The following is a 20,947-nucleotide window of genomic DNA, read 5'->3' as shown; positions in this document are numbered from 1 at the left end:
TCACAGTAGCACTTTTTGTTTCAGCAAAGATCTCAAAAAAAAAACTTGGATGTCCATCAACTGAGTAATAGCTGAATAAATTGTAGTATGTGTATGAATATTATTGTACGGTAAGAAATTATGAAAAGGACAAATTAAAAAGACCTACATGAACTAATATAGAATGACATGAGCAAAAACAGGGAAACAATTTATATAATCACTACAATTATGTGAAGAAAAACAACTTTTAAAAACTTAAAAACTGATCAATGTAAAAAGAAATAACTCCAAAAGATTGCTGATAAAGCATGCTTCCTATCTCTTGAGAGCGAAATGATGGACTAGAGGTACAAAATGAGACATTTCCAGACATGGCCAATGGCCAGATTTGTTTTCCTTAACTATGATTATTTACTGCAAGACAGGGCTTTTATTTTTTAGGAGAGAGTTATGGAGGTAGAGGGTAGGAAGTTACAGTAATGCAAAAAATAAAAAAAGAAACAAAGATAAGATAGTTAACAAAACAAGTAATAATACAAAGAAGAATCGGAACCCATGTACTCTTCTCTCCAAATAAAGTATTCTTTCTTTTGAAAAAAAAAATCCACAGAAGGAGCAGCAAGGTGGCTCAGTGGACTGAGAGCCAGGCTCAGAGATGAGAGGTCCTAAGTTTATATATGACCTCAGACATTGCCTAGCTGTGTCACAGTGAACAAGTCACTTAACTCCAGTTGCCTAGCCCTTACTGCTCTTCTGCCTTGGGACTGATACTTAATATTAGCTCTAAGACAGTAGGTTAAGGGTTTAAAAAAAAAATACATAGAAGAGAGCAGAAGGAAGTTTAGAAGTTGTCATAGACATTCAGGGCAACATCAGTACTAATATGTTCAATTTAATATATCCTTTAAAAAATAAGCTGTTGGGGGCAGTTAGGTAGCTCAGTGGATTGAGAACCAGGCCTAGAGATGGGGAAGGTAAGGGTTTAAAAAAAAAAAGCTGTCTTTAATAGATTCATTGGCAGTTTCATTCATAATATTTTTCTATTCTTTTATATGAAGATGTTCATATTTCTTGGTTCATAATTTTAAAGGTAGGCATACACTACATTCTGGAAGTTTTCAAGCAAAAAATGGTTCAAATAAATTAGCCTAGTCATTTTACAAGATGATATTCAGTTTTCTAGAAAATTGGGATAGTGGAACATTTTAATAAAGGTAATCCTTAATACCAAAAATGGTCAAACATTACCCAACCCATGCATGCTCAGTAGTGGAGTAACTGAGGAACATAAAAGATTACAGAAGGCAAGAAAAAAAAAAGAAAAAAAAGAGGACTATTAGCTAAGACTCTCAGAAAAGCCTGAGATGGGGAGCCCTTTCCAGCTTGCTAGGAATCCTGGCAAACCTCAAGAATGGGGTTGGGACAGTAACAAATGGTCTGGAAAGCAACCAAGTTAGGTTTCAGGTTTTACCAGTAAATCCTGATCTTCTGGTTAGGCCTCAAAAAGAGCTATTACACTGCACTGAATTAGGAGCTACTATCTTAAGACTGAAGATACTGGAGGAGATTTTGGATTGAGGAGGTCTTTGCAGGAGAATTCTTGCTAATCTTTAAATATTTGATGGCTTATCTTTGCTTTACCTGAGAGACTAAAGTGAGGAACAACAAAATGGTTGGAAGTAATAGAGAAGCATATTTTGGCTCTACATAAGGAAGAACTGAAAGCCAGCTGGAGTAATAAGTAATAAAGGAAGCCTCAGAGGCAGGAGGAATAAGGGTTCTAGTCTTGTCTCTGATACAAACACTGGCTAAGAGAGTTCTGCACGGAAGTCTAACAATTGCAAATCAGTATAGGCAAGAGTTGCCTAGGTCAATGACAGTGTGAACAAATAGGAGTTTTTCCTAACAACTAAAAGTGTCCAAAAGTGAAATGGGCTGGATCAAGGGGTAGTGAGTTCTCATTCTTCAGAAGTCTTCAAGCAGAAGTGGGTTGTCAATGATACCACTGAGCAACTAGAGAATAGGCTAACTGAATAATTTAAGATATTTGCATAGCTGAGTGTGAAAAAACAACAACCCATAAATTTCTAACAATGTTTTCAAAATAGAATAATTATAAGTACAAAATACATTTTTCTTGATCACAAAACTCAGAAATGCAGTTATCATTAAAACCAGTCATTTTGAAATCATCTGAATTAAAGTGTTCTTGCACATAACTATGGTGTTCATGTCTCTAAAATTACTCATCAATAAGATAAAAAGTGAAGGAAAAGAAGGGATATTCTATATCACAAAAAAGATTTTTTGGAATTAATTTTTTTCACTTTTTAAAAAATGAAAATCATGTGGAAGTAACATAAATATAATTCAAAATTAGAGCTAGAATGAGAGTAGGAAAGAGATTAAAGCTGCAAAGGAAGTTAATAAAAGCAGTGGAAATAAAAATTATTCTTAAAATTCCCAAGGGACCTGTTTTATTGTGTTTTCTTTTTCTTCTTTCTTTCAAACCCTTGCCTCCCATCGTAGAATCAATACTTTGTATTGGTTCCAAGGCAGAAGAATGGTAAGGGTATGTGTTAAGTGACTTGCCCAGGGTCACACAGCTGGGAAGTTTCTGAAGCCAGATCTGAAACTAGGACTTCCTGTCTCCAGGTCTGGCTCTCAATCCATTGAGCCACCCAGCTGCCCTCTTTCTTTTTCTTTAAAAAAGGTTTACCACATAATTATTATTCTAGCCTTCTCTAAGGAACATTTGTTTGTGATTCAACTAGCATAAAAGTTTGTTACGTTTTTGCATGGATATGAGAATAAATGTCCAGAACACCATGCCTAATACACAGACTAAGCATTAGAAAGAACTTTAGAAGTCATATATGACAACAGGCACACAGTATTATATTTGTTGATAAGTCAAATAAAAGAGTACAGTGCTGAAAAAAGCTTGCAGACAAATAAATCATTTATAATGGGCTAAAAGTTAAGGACTTTTTCTAGTTCCAATATATAGCCTGAAGAGAATAATGATTAAAATAAATGGCTCAATTTGACATGCTGAATATCCCAAAAGTCTATGTGTAGTTTTAAGTAAGGGTTAGGTAACTGTGTTTAAGTGACTTGTCCCAAGTCTCATACCTAGGAAGTGTCTGAGGCCAAATCTGAACCCAAGACTGCCCATCTCCAGGTATCTCTAATCATTGAGAAATCTAGCTGCCCTGTAACTCTTTTTCTTAACTGGCTTCAAAATTAGCACTTATTTAAATGCTAAACAAAATCAGACTGGCCCTGATTCAAGAAAAAAGAAACCATGGGAATTAAGATTTGAAAAGACAATCCACAAATACTTTCTTAATTATTCTCATATTATTCTTTGATAATTAGGATACAAGGAATTGATTAAAAATTTAGGAACCAGTAAAAATATGTTTAGATAATTTCTTAAAATATAAATAACAATACTGAACTTGATAAGTTAGAATGTTGGGATGACTAGAAGTTTAAATTTAATAATAATTAGCAAGTCTTAATATAGGATGAAATGAAAATAAGTGCTGCAAAATTACAAAGAACAAGGTTGGTCTCAAAAAAGAAATACAAGCCATTCTCCCCATTCCTTTACAAAGGCTGAACACTGTGTATATTGTCAGATTTTCCATGTGTTGTTTGGTTTTGCTGATTTATTTTTCTCTTCTTTTACATTTTTTTAAATAATGTCTTTCTTACGTAGGTTGGCTCTCTAGGAGAAGGAAGGCACGAAGATATGGGAGGAAATGTAGGTGACATAAAAACAATTATATTAATAAACTTTTTTTTAAACTTAAAAATGAGTGGTTCATTCCTCAATTTGGTAAATAGCTCCTATCTAAAAACAAGAGCTAGAATTATCTATAATGGAGAAATGCTAAAAGTCCCTTCTAAAAGATCAAAGGTAAAGTGAGGAGGGTGGCATACAAGAGGCAGAGGCAGTGGACCTCAAGTCTGATCCCAGAGACAACCCTCTGGTTGGACCACTATAGCATTTTTGTTTTGTAAGAAAAGATGAAAAAGGTGAATTCAGAGGACCATGTGACTTGTATATACTAATGCTGAGAGAGAGAAGCAACTAGAAACAGGACTACTTATACAATGACTACAACACTATAAAGCAGCAGTTCTCAACCTCTCAATTTGTAGCAATGAGAATACATAATGCATATTAGGTATTTACATTCCGAATCATAACTGTAGCAAAATTACAGTTTTGAAGTAGCTACCAAAATAATTTTTTGGTTTGGGGTCACTGCAACATGAGGAACTGTATTGCAGGGTCACAGCATTAGAAAGGATGAGAACCACTGCTATAAAGGAAAATAAATATGAAAGTTTATGATCAATGCAATGACCAAGCACAAATTCAGAAAGTGATAAAGAATCATGCATGGTTCTTGCTTCCTGGTAAAGAGGTGATGGCCAAAGTAACAGAATGAATCATACATTTTCACATATGGACAATGTATGGAGTTGTTTTGTTTTACAATATTAATTACAATTAAGGACTTTTTTTTTATGGAAGGAGAGTTAAGAGTGGGATAATGATAACAAAAAGGGCATCCATAAAATATTTTTAAAAATACATAAAAGAGAGGCAAAGGAAATTCAAAAGGGGATACATATAAGCAGAGCAGTGTTATTTTAAGTTAAGTTAAGTTAAACATAAATTTTTTAAAAGCCACGGTGTTTGGAGTTCCATATATAATCTTCCTTCTGTTATTCATGTTAAAAATGTTCAAACATGAATCATGTAACCATGGAAAAATATTCTAAATTAATTAATCAATAAAACATTTTTTAAAATGTAAAAATGTTCATGATAAAAAATAAAATTTAAAATAAAAAACCTTATATGGATTAGAAAAAAACAATTTTAGGAATTTAAGACAGAGGTGGCAAGACTAAACAAGCTCATCTGAAAAAGACCTTGGAGTTTTGGGTAGATTGCTGTTGTTCAGTTGTGTCCAACTCTTTGTGACTCCATTTGGAATTTTCTTGGCAAAGAAACTAGAGTGGTTTGCCATTTCCGTCTCTAGCTCATTTTACAGATGGGGAAACCGAGGCAAACAGATTAAATGACTGCTGAGGGTAACAAAGCTAGTAAGTTGTCTGAGAGTGGACTGGAATTCGGTTCTTCCTGATTCCAGGTACCTTGATGCCCCTTTTTGGTAGACTTCGGAGGTCAGTATAAGTCCAGAGTGCCACAGCAGCCAACCAGAAACTAATGCAATCTCAGTCTGCAATAAGAGAGGGAATGTACAGCACTGGAAAGTAACTGCCCTGGAGTTTTGTGTTCAGTTCTGGGTCATATTTAAGAAAGAAATTAATAGAGAATGGTAACCAGAATAGTATGGGTCTTAGGATGATTTTTATGAACATGGGGTGAAGAAATGGAATGTTTAGTTTAAAAAAGAGAAGACTTGGGGGATAGGCTTGATTGGTTCAAGTATTTAAGTGGGTTATCATGTGGAAGGGGCATTAGACTTGTTCTCTTGGTACCCAGAGGTCGGAAGAACTATGAGCTATTGGTATAAGTCATAAAGATTCAAATTTAGAGTTGATATCAGGAAAATAAAATAAACAGATAAGATTTCTGGGAGACTAAAAAAATTGCTACATTATGGAATGAAATTAATTTAAATGTAAGTATTTAATTTAACAAATTCAGTTGTTTATGTTACTATCTGATGCTAAGAAGTTTCTTAAAATGAAAAATAATACAATTCATAAGATATGGTTATTCCTAAAATTCATCTTATTTGTTCGATTGTTTGTTTGTTTATTTAATTATTTGTTTGGGGCCCTTACCTTAGGACCAATACAGGCAGAAGAACAGTAAGGGCTAGGCAATGGGGGTTAAGTGACTTGCCCAGGGTCACACAGCTAAGAAGTGTCTGAGGCCAGATTTGAATTTAGGACCTCCCATCTCTAGGCCTGGCTCTCAATCCCCTAAGCCACCCAGCTGCCCCCCCTAAAATTCATTTTAATCTGTAAATGGGTTGAAAATGAATTGAGACTTTAAAATCTACAGAGTGAAACAACTAAATCTAGAAAACCAATGTCATGAATTTTATTGAAAATAATTCTCACCACCACCTTTTTAGATGAGCATTCTTCAAATTCATGGAAATAAACACGTCCCTAATGATTTTGTGTGTAAATGTGTGAGAGAAACAGGGAGAGTTAGGGAAGGAGAAATAGTCAGAGAGAGATAAGGATGGGGAAGGAAAGAGGATAGGAAGAGAGAAAAAGGAAGGAGGGAGGGAAGAAGAAGAGAGAGAGAGTTACTTTACTAAAGACTCAGTTTCTTCATCTCTAAAACAAGAAACATGGACTACTAAATTTTTTTTTCCAGCTCCACATTCTATAATTCTGATGCTCTGGACAGTTACACACTTTGTCTAGTACCAGCTAGATGGCCCAGCCGATAAGAGTTGGAGACTCATATGTGACTTCAGACCTCATGTGTGATTTCAGACCAAAGAGTAGCAGTATGACTCTTGGAAAGTGTTGGATTCAGTTTCCTTTACAATAGGAGAATAATAAAAGCATCTACCAGGTTTTAGGGAGAATCAAATAACAAATGCTTGTTTTCTTCTACTCCTTTTTAAGTAATAATTTAAAATAAACTCTGGTTTTAATAACAATGAGGCAATAAGACTTAGAACTTAAAAGAATTTTAGAGATCATCTAATTCAAAACAAAGAAACTGAGGCCCAGAGGCTAGAAGTGGGTAGGCCAAAGTTGCAAAGGTAATAAAGGCAGTCAGTAGGATTCAAATGCTAAGTCCTCTGACTCCAAGCCCAGGGCTCTTTCTACTATACTGTGGGTCCCTCTTAGCAGATTTTTTACCATGGAGAAATAATTTGTTTGATAAAATGTACCTTTTTCCTTCCAGGTACAAAGGACTATGGTAGGTGCTCTCTAATTGAGAATATGATTTAAAAGGTGATTTGAAGTTTTCTAGCAATCAGGTCCCTGCAGTTTTTAAGGAGCATCTGGCTTGATGTCGGAAGTGGGCTGAAATTTCGAATCTAATCAGTCATATGACTTTGAGAAAGTCACATCTCTCTGAGCCCATTTTCTGGTTGGCAAATTTGCAACATTTGCTGAACAAGAAGCGCTTCGTAAATATTAAAATGTTACTGAAACACGAGTTGTTCTTATTTTAATTTCCCTTCTAGAGCAGCCAATGGCTAGAAAAGTAGGCCTCCAGCTCCTGGTTTCAAATGTAACCGAAGATACTTCCTAACTATGAACTTGGACAAGTGACTTAATTCCAATTGCCTAGCCTTTGCTGTTCTTAGAAATGATTGGAAGTACTGATAGAAAGTCAGATGGTAATGGGTTTTTAAAAAAAAGAAAGAAAAGAAAAGATATTTCCCTTCCAGGTTTTCATGGAAAGTACAGAGAATAGGATCTTAAGTCCAAGGGTCTGGATTAAAATATCAGCACTGCTACTTATTATTTGTGTATGACTTACTCAAGTTATTTCAACTTTCTAAGCCTCAGAATCTCAGCTTATAAAATGAGGCAGTGAACTACAGGATCTCTAAGATGATCCATCTTTAAATTTTACCATGATCTTAGCCTTCAGAAAGCCCTAAACTGTACACAGGGTGAGGATAAGAATACACTGGAAAATATAGCAAGTGTTTATACTGGAAAATACCCTGGCCTAGGAATCAATTATTCAAAAAACATTAAGTACCTACTATGTGCTGTGCTAGGAACTGTGCTAGGCATTGTACTAGGAACTAAGATACAAAGACAAAAAAAAAGTTCCTTCTCTCAATAAATTTATATTTGATGGGGAGGAGGGCACTCTGTATGTAATTCAGAATATGTAGAATAAATCTATATAAAATAAATATATGATATGGAGGAAAAGTATTAACAGTTGGGGCTTTGTGTAGAACAAGGATCCCAACTTTTTCAGTTTCTGTATTCCTCAGTTTTCTTAGAAAACCTTTCCTTACCCCTTACTCAATAGGGAAAATAAATATATTCTAAAGTTTACTATGCACTTAAAGAATAGATAATTTCAATAGGATAATATAATTGTTTCCTAAATAATCCTTATAACCTCTTGACAAGCTTCTAATACCCCTTTAGAAAGCATGTACTCCAGGCTGGGGAGTCTGTGGTAGAGAAGGTGGTAGTTGGGTTGTCTTGAGGAAAGTGAGGAACTCCATGAGGTGTAAATAGAGAATCCTGAGAGTGCTTTCCAGGCATGAGGGACAGGCAGTACAAAAACATTTGTGTGAGAAAGAAAAAAAAACTAGTTTGGCTTTTGACCATACAGTATAGGAAGAGTTTATAATGAGGCTAGAAAGTAAATTGGGCTAGATTTAAAGACTTTAAAGAGTCAAATAAAGGATTTTATATTTTATCCTGGAAGCATTAGGGAGCCACTGGAGTTTACTGAGTAGAGGAGTGACATGTTTAGATCTGGACTTAAGGAAAATCACTTTGGGGGCTGTGTGGAGCTATACAGACCAGTGATAGGCCCAACTGAGGAATAATAACCTGAATTAAAGTATGAGGAGAGAAGAGGGATGGATGCAAGAGATATTGTAAAGAAAGAAACAATAAGATTTGATAACTGATTTGGATATGTAGGATGAAGAAGACTGAGGTGCTGGGAATGACACTAAGGCTATAAGCCTAGTTACTAAACAGATGATATTATCTTCAACAGAAATAGAGGATATGAAATGAAGGATAGGTGAAGGGAGGGAAGAAGTAATGAGTTTGGGCATGTTGAGTTTGAGATGTCTCCAGGACAGTTAAAAATAATAACACAGTAATTCTGATTGAAGCACAAGTCATCTGCATAGAGATGATAATTAGGACCCAAGGAAGCTTATAAGGTTGTTCAGAAAGAGCATAGGGCAGCTAGGTGGTGCAGTAGATAAGAGTGCTAGAACTGGAGTTGGAAAGACCCATCTCTGTGAGTTCAAATCCTGCCTAACACACTTACTAGCAATATGATCCTGGGCAAGTCACTTAACCCTATTGGCCTCAGTTTCCTCATCTGGAAAATGAATTGGAGAAGGAAATAACAAACCACTACAGTATCTTTGCCAAAAAAATCTAAAATGGGGTCCCAAAGAGACAGACATGACTGAAATGACAATAACAACAACAAAAGAGCAAAGAGATAAGAGCCTGTGTGACATTGGGCAAATCAAAGTTTCAAATGCTAGAAGGGATCTTAAGTAAGCATGATATAGTGGAAAGAATGATAGCTTTTGGGACAGAGCACCAGCATTTAGGCACTTCTGTGACTTTGGCCAAGTTAATTTCTGTGGGTCTCAGCTTCCTCATATGTAAAATGAAAGGAGTGAACTTATTCAATCATGCCTGACTCTTCCTGATCCCATGGATCATATTGTCCAGAGGGGTTTTCTTGGCAAAAATACTTTTTTTTTCATTTTCATTTCTTTCTCCATTGGATTAGAAGTTAACTGACTTGCTCACAGTCACACAGCCAGTGAGTGTTTGAGACCAAATGTGAACTCAGGTTGTCTTGACTCTAGGCCCAGTGGTCTATCTACTAAGTCACCTACCTGCCTGGATCAGATGGCATCAGATGACCCTACTCTTTCACCATCTAATTCCCAAGCCTCATTTCACAAAGCAGGAAAAAGCAGAGGGGAAGAGAGACTCAGGTGAGGTGAAGTGATTTGTAGCATGTCACAGGGCTAGGATAGGACCAGAACCCAGGTCTTCTGACTTACAAAGTCCTATGTTTTTCCCCCTGTACCACACTGTCAGTATAATTTATATCCCTGAGTTCAACTCCTCCTTTATAAAACAGAAATGATACTTATATTATCTACTTCACAGGATTATTGGGAAGGAAGCACAGTGTTACATAAACTATTATTATTATTGGGGGGAAGGGAGGATAGACAGATTAAAAACTTATCTAACTCTAACCTTCCTAAATGCCATCAGATTTACTTGTATCACTGAAAAATGAAAGCAAAGAAGTTTGAGAAAGTCAAAAGGTTAAGAGAGAAACAGCTAGATTTCTCAGTAGATTGAGAGCCAGGCCTAGAGAAGGGCAGTTCTGGATTCAGATCTGGCCTCAGACACTTCTTAGCTGTGTGACCCCAGGCAAGTAACTTAACCCCCATAACTCAGCCCTCACCAAAGCAGAGGATAAAGGTTAAAAAAAAATTGTCAAGGGAGAAAACTGGGCATAGGGTAAGAAACAGTAATTTTATTCCTTTAATGAAAAGAACTTCAAAGAAGATAAGAGAAATTTCAAGCAAGAGAACCTCAGCTGAAATCCCAACTTTGCTATTTACTACCCATATGCCTTTGGACAGGACCCTTAACAAACATACTCTGCATCGGGTGCCTCATCAGTACACTGAGTGGTATGTTTTTCTAAAGTCCTTTCCAATGTTAACATTTTCGCTATCCTTGCTCCTGGGCAATGGAACAGTCTTCCCAGTTTCTGGTCTTTCCAGTCCCTAGTGGAGAGTCATTTCAAATTGGAGGGGAACAAGGCTCCATGATGGCCATTCCCTTAATTTGGAAGGGGTAGCAGGAGAGAAGAGAAGGTGAGGGAGTGGAGAGGAAAAAGAGACAGAGGAGGGTGAGGAGGAGACATACAGAGGCGGGAAAGAGGCATGTAGGGAAGCAAAAGGAAGAGGGGGAAAGGAAAGAGAAAAGAGGAGAGGGAGGAAAAAAGAGGAAGGGAGAGGGAGAAAGTATTGATAGAAGGGAAAGAGGAGAGAAATTCAGAAAGAGGAGAGATACAAAAGTAGAGAGGAAAAATAATGGAAGAGAGGGGGATGAAGGGGAAATTCAGAAGGAGATATGAGACGAAGAAGGGAGAGCGACAGGAGAAATACAGGAGAGATATAGAAGGGAAAAAGAGGAGGGAGAAGAATAGGAGAGGAGATATAGGAAAGGGAGAGAGAAGAAATACCGGAGGTGAGAAGAGAGATACAGCACGGGAGGAAAAAGAAAAGCCTGGCACATAGTAGGCACTTAATAAATGTTTACTAAATTGAAGAAGCCGATAGGGAAGGAAAGAGTAGATAAAAGAGGAAAGGGGGAGGAGAAGGGGAGGAAGAGGAAGGAAGTCAGGAAAGAGAAAGGGGGTCCGGGAAATCGGGGCGGAGGAAAGAGGCAGAGGCGAAGGGAAAGGGGGGGAGGGAGGAGGAGACACGGACTCTAATAACTCCAAGGCGCCTCCTGCCCCGCCCCCGGCCAGGGACACCCCCCTCCTCTGGCCTCCCAAGTCTCCCGAACCCCATTACCTTGAGCGCTAGGTGGTGGACGCGCCCCTGGCCGAGGTGACTCAAGAAGTGCAGAAGTCCCAGCAGCAGGAGCACTCGGCGGCTGGGGCTGGAGCCCAAGCAGCAGAGGGACACTGAGGCAGCCATATTTGTTCCAGCATCACAAGCTGCCCCCACCCCGCCGTTGGCCTCTCCAGCTCACTTCCGGAGTCAAAGGGCGGGGACACCGGAAGAGGGAAAAGGCCATTCCACGGTGATAGAGGGCTTGGGTAACTTCACTTTCGGGGTTAACTCGCCGTTTATTTCATCCTTGGCCCTGGAGGTTAGAGATAAAAAGGAGCTGACTTCAGTCTCTCTAAACTAATCCATTCCATTCTTTCTATTGCTGCGAAGCGCCACTTTGGCTCCTACAAGAGGAGCGTAGAGGTTGAGAGAGGCAACTTGGGAAGCTGGTATCGGATTGCGATGGCAACAGCTGTTTCCCTCCTCCCCTTCCCTTCCTCCCCAACCTGCTCCCCCACCAATCGCTGGATCAAGGAATGTCATTGAGGGATAGAGACGTGAGCCTCTCAGCTGTTCAGTATCAAGTAGACCCAGCTGCTGATAAAATAGCCCTGAGAGAAGAAAATAATCTTGGTGTGACATCTGCAGGAAGTGTTAGGTAACCTAGAGGATCAATGGGTACTTTCCAAACTCACTGCCCAATCAAGATCAAGTCTGCGGTTAATTTGTGGTTAAGAAAAGGATATGTTAAGCCAAAATCGATTCTAGCCGTTTTTGCGATTGGGGTTCAACCCTACTTCCTAACCTAGAGGAGGAGTCAGACTATGTAAAGACAAAAGTAAATAAACTGAAATGTGGGGAGTGGGAGATGTAAAGAGGGGCTGGGACTCCTGTGGCAGGATAGGCTATAACTCCTGGAGTTTTCAGCCAATGAGGAAACAGAGGAGGGATCTGGGTGCTAGGTTTAGGGCATAGATTATGTGGACTGTACTTCTTACCAAACTTGAGTCTAGCATTCGATTTTGAAAGAATTATAATTAAAGGTTTTCTTCTTCGCAATCGAGTGAGTTCTCTCAATTTTAGGTAAGACCTTGTTTCTTATAGTCTGGTGAGACTTTGCCCAGCTTGCTGTGGTCAGTCTGCCAAGCTACAGAGAATGTGGAGGCCGCTAGGCAGGAGACTCCCCAGGCCTCAGTCAGAGGTGCAGGTTGGCAGAGCTGGAGGGGTCCCCAGAGGTAAATTAGTTCAACCAGTACCTGAGCAGCAATTCTCTACCTTTGAAGACCTCTCTGCTTCCAAGGCACCCTATTCTGATTTGGTACAGCGTGACCTTATTTGAAAGGATTTTTTCCTCACAATTTCTTCTTTGCAAATTCTACTTGAACTTTTCGGTTTGTTGTGTGCTAGAAATCTTTTGATGTCCTTGCTTTTCCTTATGGGGAGTCTCCTGGAAGAAAACTGCTTTGAAGGAGCAGCACTCTTTAGAAGCAACTTCCCCTTTGGTGTGGAGGCTGCTTCAGAAACCTTTGGATTATTTTGGTTTGGATTTGTGGAATTCTTGTCATAGATACTTTTCTCTTACCAAGTCTGGCAGATAGGCATTGACAGCATAACAAATAAACAAACAAACAAAAACACACATTTAGGAATTCAATATATGTTAAGTGCCTGAAAGGTACTATGTTTGATAGCAGGTATATAAAAAAATTATAGCCCTTGCCTTCAAGGATATTACATTTTATTGGAGGAATATAACATACTTCACAGGAAATATTAATAAAAAGTAGACAAATAAAGCATTTCTTACATGCTTATGCTGTTCTGAATTCTGGGGATTAAAAAAAGCAAACAAGCTAGGTAGTCCCTGACCCCAAGGAGTTTATACTCTAATGGAAGAAGACAAAACCTAAAGAAGAAATACATGAACTACTGAATGAGGAGAAAAAGTCCCAGAAGTGGCATGGGTCTCAATCCCAGCTACAGCCCCTTTCCCCCTTCAAGATAAGGCAAAATCCAGGGGCAGCTAAGTGGATTGAGAAGTAGGCCTGGAGATGTGAGGTCCTGGGCTCAATATACTTCCTTGGGTTCATATACTTCCTTGTCAGGTGACTGGGCAAATCATTTAACCTCCATTGCTTAGTCTTTTTCTTCTGCCTTGGAACCAATACACAGTATTGATTCTAAAACAGAAGATAAGGATTTAAAAAAAAAAGATAAGGCAAAAGCTGAGGGAGTTGAGAATAGGGCAGAGTACAGCCAGAGAGATAGTGGCAGTAATGATGGTCCCTGTAAGAGGTAATATGACATGGATCAGTCTGTTAAGTGTATGATGAGGGAAAAGAAGAGATTCTGACAAAGTACCCTAGGAAAATGATCCAAGAGAAGGCATTCATATATGGAAATTAGGGAAAACTTCATAACACTAGAGCTGATCCTGTTAAATTTATCATTATACTTAATATATTTAATTTGTGGTTGCCAGGGATTTAATTTCTAAATCCTAAAATGAATTACTCAAGTAAATGAAATTTATGGTAGTTTATTTTATAATAGAGGGAAGATATTAAGGAAGAGAGAAAAGAGAGAGAGAGAGAGAGAGAGAGAGAGAGAGAGTGAGCGAGCTCTGGCTTCCTCTGAACCAGGTAAAAATTCTCAGGCACCAGTCAGGGGAAAGGAGTCTCAAGATGATGGGCCTTTCTCAGAGGTTCACACCTCCAGAAAGGGCAAGGAAAGAAGTAAGCCTTTACACTCATCATGGTGATCGTCTAAAAAGAAAGCAGTATGAGGTCTCCTGCACAAGCTCCTCCAGGGGTTCAGTTCTACAGCCAAGTGTCTTCCCTCCAGCTCTGAGTGACTGTTCTTCACTCCAAGCCCAAGTGACTGTCCTCCAGTCCAACTCTGAGTGACTGAATCAATCTCTGTGTGTCTCTGTTTCCACTATTTAAAGACCTTTTCCTCTTGTGTCACCTCTGCTAAATTTTCCATCTACCAATCACAGCAGATGCTTTTCTCCAGGACTACCCATTCTTTTACAGGTGGGTCACAGACCTCCCGCTCAGTGTATGAAATGGGTGTTCATACCTTTTTGTGGTTAGTTCACATCTTTTTGTAGTTAGTTCATACCTTTTTGTGGTTAAAATGGGTAGATCTACTTTTAGTACTGGGTTTACACCTTGGGGATTAGAATCTAAAAATAGACAGGCGATTACAATTTAATCTTCACAATAAAGGAAGAGCTAAATACCTTCATTGTCACAATCAGGGGAGAGCCAAATCCAATCTTCAAAATCCTTAAAAGATGATTTTGCTATGGAGAATGTGCATAGTTGGCATATATGAAGGAGAGTAACATGGAATAAAGCCAAATAGGTATCAGAGATTCAGAGTTGGCTCAGACCTATCAGATTGGCCAATATGATAGTAAAGTGATAAATGTTGGAGAGGATGTGGCAAAATTGAGAAAGTAATGCATCGATCCAACCATTCTGCTGGACAATTTGGAACTATGCCAAAAGAGCTATAAAACAATGCATACCCTTTGATCTACTAGGAACTCTGTATCCCAAAGATATAATAAAAAAGGGGAAGGATCTCCTTGTACAAAGATATTTATAGCAGCTCTTTTTGTGATGACAAAGAATTGGAAATTGAAGGAATATCCATCATTTGAGGAATGACTGAATAAATAATGGTATATGATAGTGATGCAATATTATTGTGCTGTAAGAAATGATGAACAGGATGATTTCAGAAAGAGCTAGAAAATCCTACATGAACTGATGTAAAGTGAAATAAGAAGAACCAGGAGAATATTATACACAGTAACTGCAATATTGTGGAATGATCAACTGTGAAATACTTAGCTACTCTCAACAATATAGTGATCCAGGACAATTCTGTAGGACTTATGACAAAGAATGACTTCTACTTCCAGAGAAAAAGCTTTTAAAGTCAGATGATTTTTCACTTTAGCTCATTTGGGTTTTTAATTTGGGGTTTTGGTTTTATATGATTATTCTCTTACAAAAATAAACAATATAGAAATATGTTTTGCTTAATAATACGTGTACAACCCAGAAAGAATTGCTTGCCAGCTCAGGGAAGTGGGAGGGAAGGAGACAGTTTGGATCATATAACTTTGGAAAACTTAGGTGGAAATTTGTTATTACATGTAATTGGTAAAATAAGTTGAGAGGGATCTCAATTCATCTAGTCCAATCTTTACTTAAAGGTAAAAGCCAGATTCTGGAGAGCTTCAAAAATTGGGTTAAGGAATTTATATATTATCTTGTAGGTGATAGAGAGGTACTGAAAGTTTTTGAAGAATAATACCTGACCATCTCTATTCAGTTTGGACTATACAACTTATCTTCTATGAAAGTGTCAAAAGAATCACAAAATGTAAAATAAATTATTTTGACTACATCAAACTAAAAAGCTTTTGTACAAACAAAACCAATATAACTAAAATCAGAAGGGAAACAACAAATTGGGAAAAAATCTTCATAGAAACCTCTGACAAAGGTTTAATTACTCATATTTATAATGAGCTAAATCAATTGTACAAAAAATCAAGCCATTCTCCAATTGATAAATGGGCAAGGGAAATGGATAGGCAGTTCTCAGATAAAGAAATCAAAACTATTAACAAGCACATGAAGAAGTGCTCTACATCTCTTATAATCAGAGAGATGCAAATCAAAACAACTCTGAGGTATCACCTCACACCTAGCAGATTGGCTAACATTACAGCAAAGGAAAGTAATGAATGCTGGAGGGGATGTGGCAAAGTAGGGACATTAATTCATTGCTGGTGGAGTTGTGAATTGATCCAACCATTCTGGAGGGCAATTTGGAACTATGCCCAAAGGGCGACAAAAGAATATCTACCCTTTGACCCAGCCATAGCACTGCTGGGTCTGTACCCCAAAGAGATAATGGACACAAAGACTTGTACAAAAATATTCATAGTTGCGCTCTTTGTGGTGGCCCAAAACTGGAAAACGAGGGGATGCCCATCAATTGGGGAATGGCTGAACAAACTGTGGTATATGTTGGTGATGGAGTATTATTGTGCTAAAAGGAATAATAAAGTGGAGAAGTTCCATGGAGACTGGAACAACCTCCAGGAAGTGATGCAGAGCGAGAGGAGCAGAACCAGGAGAACATTGTACACAGAGACTAATACACTGTGGTATAATTGAACGTAATGGACTTCTCCATTAGTGGCGGTGTAATGTCCCTGAACAACTTGCAGGGATCCAGGAGAAAAAAACACCATTCATAAGCAAAGGATAAACTATGGGAGTGGAAACACCGAGAAAAAGCAACTGCCTGAATACAGAGGTTGAGGGGACATGACAGAGGATAGACTCTAAATGAACACTCTAATGCAAATACTATCAACAAAGCAATGGGTTCAAATCAAGAAAACATCTAATGCCCAGTGGACTTACGCGTCGGCTATGGGGGGTGGGGGGGAGGAAAAGAAAATGATCTATGTCTTTAACGAATAATGCTTGGAAATGATCAAATAAAATATATTTAAAAAAAAAAAGAAAGTGTCAAACACCTCTGTCAAGCATCTGTTTTATGTCACTTTATATTAATAATCAGAGAATTAACATTTTTTTGTCTGATACATGTAAAACATCTTGTTGGAAAACCCTTTTAAATTAAACTTTGTTCTACCAAATTAATTACTTTCAAAAGACAAAAAATAGTTCAGTGAGATCTTATATTTTCTCCAGCTTTCAGTTAATTGGGGTAACTGTAAAGATATGGTCTACTCTAAAATATAATTTACAAAAGCCTTTCTGTCCCCATATTTTCATCAAGAATGCTTTTAAAATCCATATAATTTCTTTTCATAAAGATTTTATAGAAATGCAAAAGTAGACATGGGTTGGTAGTAATTGACTATCTTCTCAGTTGCCTTTTTGGTGGTAATAATTTCTATTATTTAAAATAATCATTCAGTAGCTATTCCACTTTCAAGTATCTTGAGAATTATTTGGTGCATACTCTCAGAATTATGACAAGCATATACCTCTTCTGTATTTATACTCTTTTTGATCTGCCTAGTCTTCATAGCTTTGCCTTCTCTGTTACCATTTCTATTTATTCATTTAAAAGTAAAAGGGATTTTTACCTTAAAGTCCAAATGTTATGGCTCCACTGTCATTGATGAATGAATGAAAAAGCATTTATTAAAAGTGCAAAGCAATATATACTAAGTGCTGAGACTACAAAAAGAAAAACAATACAATGCTTTCTCTCTAGGAAATTACATTCTCCTGGGAGAGACAAAACACAAGGGAAGTTTCAGCTGCAAATCAAATGGAAAGGCCCTATGATCTTTATAGGGCAGAGGCAAAACAGATACCAATGTATCTTCTTCAATGTCATCTCCATTGATTAAAAAAAAATTCTGGTGTTGAACCATTTGACATTACCAAAAGCTTTGGTTGTGAAAACTTTGCTTTCTGGATCTTCAGTAGCTATTAACTACTGAGGAGGCAGGAGCTACAGCATTTACAAAGGTTATTTCTTTTTTTTTTCTTTAAACCCTTACCTTCCATCTTGGAGTCAATACTGTGTATTGGCTCCAAGGCAGAAGAGTGGTAAGGGCTAGGCAATGGGGGTCAAGTGACTTGCCCAGGGTCACACAGCTGGGAAGTGTCTGAGGCCAGATTTGAACCTAGGACCTCCCATCTCTAGGGCTGGTTCTCAATCCACTGAGCTACCCAGCTGCCCCCTACAAATGTTATTTCTATAAGGGCTTCTTTCCTGGGCAATGGCTGGTAGTAAGGTTGATGGTCTGGGAGGCATTGCTAATCCTGAGGTTCTTGGATTTGTCTACCAATCGATGGTGGTTGGCACTGGAGTAATGGTAGAGATGCTGGATCCCTTCTCCACAAATGTTCCTCACAATGATGGCCAGGCTGTGTGAATATTAAAATTTCTCAGACTCTACCTTGGAACATTATCTTAAGGTTATGGTTAAGGTTATTCCCCATCTAAACAATGGAGGTACTTTATCAGGAATGTATTGGGAACTTTAAAATTACTCCACCCATACTATAGGGGAAGATAAAGTTGTAAACTCCTTACTGAACAATGAAAAAATACTTAAACCATACTTATAGTGAGGCAAAAGCCCTTAAGCTAGGTCTATTTTTAGATCTAATATAAAAGGGTGCTAAGTACCTATGAAGGTCAAATAATCACTAAAAGGTCAGGCAACTTGCAAGGGGCAAGCTTAAGAAAGAGGTGTGAAGAACTCAGAAGATATAATTTACCCAGAGAAGGTGAGAACTAAAAACTAAGAATGTGCTGTCCTAGGAAAAGCTTCTACTGTGATTGGTAGACGTGAAAATTTAGGGGAGGTGACACAAGAGAAATTTCTCTTTAAAAGGAGCTGTCTGAACCAATTCAAGGTAGTTCGATTTAATTCAGCTTTGGAAGTTGAATTGGAGGTCAGGATTCAGAGGAGGCTGCTGGGTCTCTGAACACTAGAGTTTTGCTTGGAAAGATCTTGTGGTGAGTGATTAAAGACTGACTTAGTTTCTCTCTTAAAGAGAAAAGGCCTAAGCCATTGACCTAGGCCCTAGCCTTTTCCTACTATTTCCTCTTACTCTGTCTCTTTCCCTTTCCTTAATTCCTTGATTTGTATTAATTAAAATCTCCATAAATCCCAGCTGACTTGGGTATTTCATATTTGAGAATTTTTCCCATGGCAACTACTTATTTTTTATTTAATTCAAGACATTAAAATTATCTTTACAATTTTGGCAATTCAAAGTCTTGAATCCATATCTTCATGGTCACAGTTTAAAGCAAAAAAAAAAAATTAAAAATAGTGTCAAGGGTACTGCAATTGCCATAGTTCTTAGACTCTGTTCTTGTCCCTACCATTGTACATGGTAAAGTACTGGCAATAATTTGATCAGGTACATGCTCCCTGTTCTTTCTCCTCCTTGACACCCTCCAGCTTCAGCTAGATTTACTAGCCTACCACATTGGCAATTAGTAGGAGGGAAATGGGGATGGGAATGATGGGTCTTTTCTTCACAGGGTTTATTCCCTTCTGGGGACTCAGCTGGGAGTAGTCACCTAGAGGGGTATTTCTGGAAAAATTCAGTTGTAAAAATCTTGATTGAATTTTTCCAAAATTTTTGTCTGTTCCTCTTTCCATTTTTATTCATTATTTCCAGAAAATAACTTTATAAGGGCTTAAAATTTGGTTTCCTTCCTTTTTCTACTTTTAAATTGAATGACCTTGCAAAATGAAATGATCTTAAAGTGTTTCTTGTGCTTCTATTTGACATTTTCAGCAGGATTATTTTTAATCATCATCATCATAAAAGACATATATGACTTGGAAAGGTCAGCCATTTCATACATATATAATGATAATCATGATGGACAATCTTAGTACTGGACTAATAGAATTTAGAAAATGTTTAAGTTTAATGTTGAAGGTTAAATGTTTTAGATTAATTTATATACCTTAGTTGACAAAATATTAATATTTTATTAAATGAAATTTGTAGTTTAGTATTTAAAATTTTAACATTTTCATTGTTCCACTCCAGCTCTAAAAGTTTTATACATAAGACTTTAAAATATTAAAAAGGAAGGTCTCCAGAAGAGATATCAAGGCAAGATTTTTTGGTAGATGGAGTATAATCTGCATTAGGGAAAGAGTATCCTCATTGGAGTTTTCTAAGGAGCAATCCCACAAATAATCAAACCTCTATTATTGAAAATAATTATTTTAGAACAAAAATGATGTTTACATTTAAAAGGAAGTGAAACCAAAGGAATGAACACCTGAATACTTACTGTTAAAATTATATTTTAGCATGCTCTCTACCTAGTCTCATTTCATGATAAATATTCATATTTGTGTTGAAACAACAAAATGGAAACTTAAAAATCAAGCCATTTATTGAACTGAAAATGGTTGCTTCTAAAATTTTCATTGATAATTTCAGAATAAAGTAATTTGCATTTGATGTTTTAACTAAAAACACACTCAAAATAAGAATAGCTTCCCCCTAGCAATGTTTTTGAAGGGAGGCATTAATGTTTAGGTGAATATTAACTGCTAAAAGCCTGGCATGTTTGAAAAGTTTTCTAACATGGTTCATTGCTTATCCAATTCATTAATACTTTGTATTTTTAGTTTTTCTTCCCTTATAAGTTAAATATGAAAGTTACTACCAGTGGTAGGCTGTAGAGGTAGTAGTTTATTACCTAATAATGAATGGTTTCTCTACATCAATTTTTGAAGAACTTTGATGTTATTGGCAGGTGAGTATTCTGCAGCTATTTGACAAACACTGAATAACTGCTCAGGCAAGTAGGTGGCTCAGAATAGAGCTAGGCTTGGAGAGTCTTGGGTTCAAATATGGCCTCAGACATCTCCTATCTGTGAGACCCTGGTCAAATCACTTAACTCCAATTGCCTAATCCTTACCACTTTTCTGCCTAGCAACTAATACTTAGTATTGATTCTAAGACAGAAGGTTAGGGCTAAAAAAACCAGCAGAATTTATTAACTGTTAAACTGTGTGCTGGAAATTCAAATATAGAACTGACCCTGCCCTTGCTCTCCAGGATGCCAATTAGACCTAGTTTTATGATTTGGGATGCCTTTACCCCAT

At 37.4% G+C, this 20,947-nt stretch overlaps 1 protein-coding gene across 1 annotated transcript in view; it reads right to left on the bottom strand.

The window, feature by feature from the left end:
• The window catches only part of GPR107 (G protein-coupled receptor 107), a 107,915-nt gene extending 96,202 nt beyond the window's left edge, over positions 1 to 11,713 (bottom strand). The window contains exon 1 of the mRNA XM_001369476.4: positions 11,295 to 11,713. Within this exon, the coding sequence (XP_001369513.1) occupies positions 11,295 to 11,420 (126 nt within the window). The 5' untranslated portion in view covers positions 11,421 to 11,713. The remainder of the gene's footprint in view (positions 1 to 11,294) is intronic.
• Positions 11,714 to 20,947: the final 9,234 nt, after the last annotated feature.

The sequence above is a fragment of the Monodelphis domestica genome, chromosome 1 (assembly GCF_027887165.1).
Source record: "Monodelphis domestica isolate mMonDom1 chromosome 1, mMonDom1.pri, whole genome shotgun sequence".
In the NCBI taxonomy this organism is placed as follows: Eukaryota; Metazoa; Chordata; class Mammalia; order Didelphimorphia; family Didelphidae; genus Monodelphis; species Monodelphis domestica.
The sequence above is the reverse complement of the archived record's forward strand: the minus strand, read 5'-3'. Positions and strand labels throughout refer to the sequence as shown.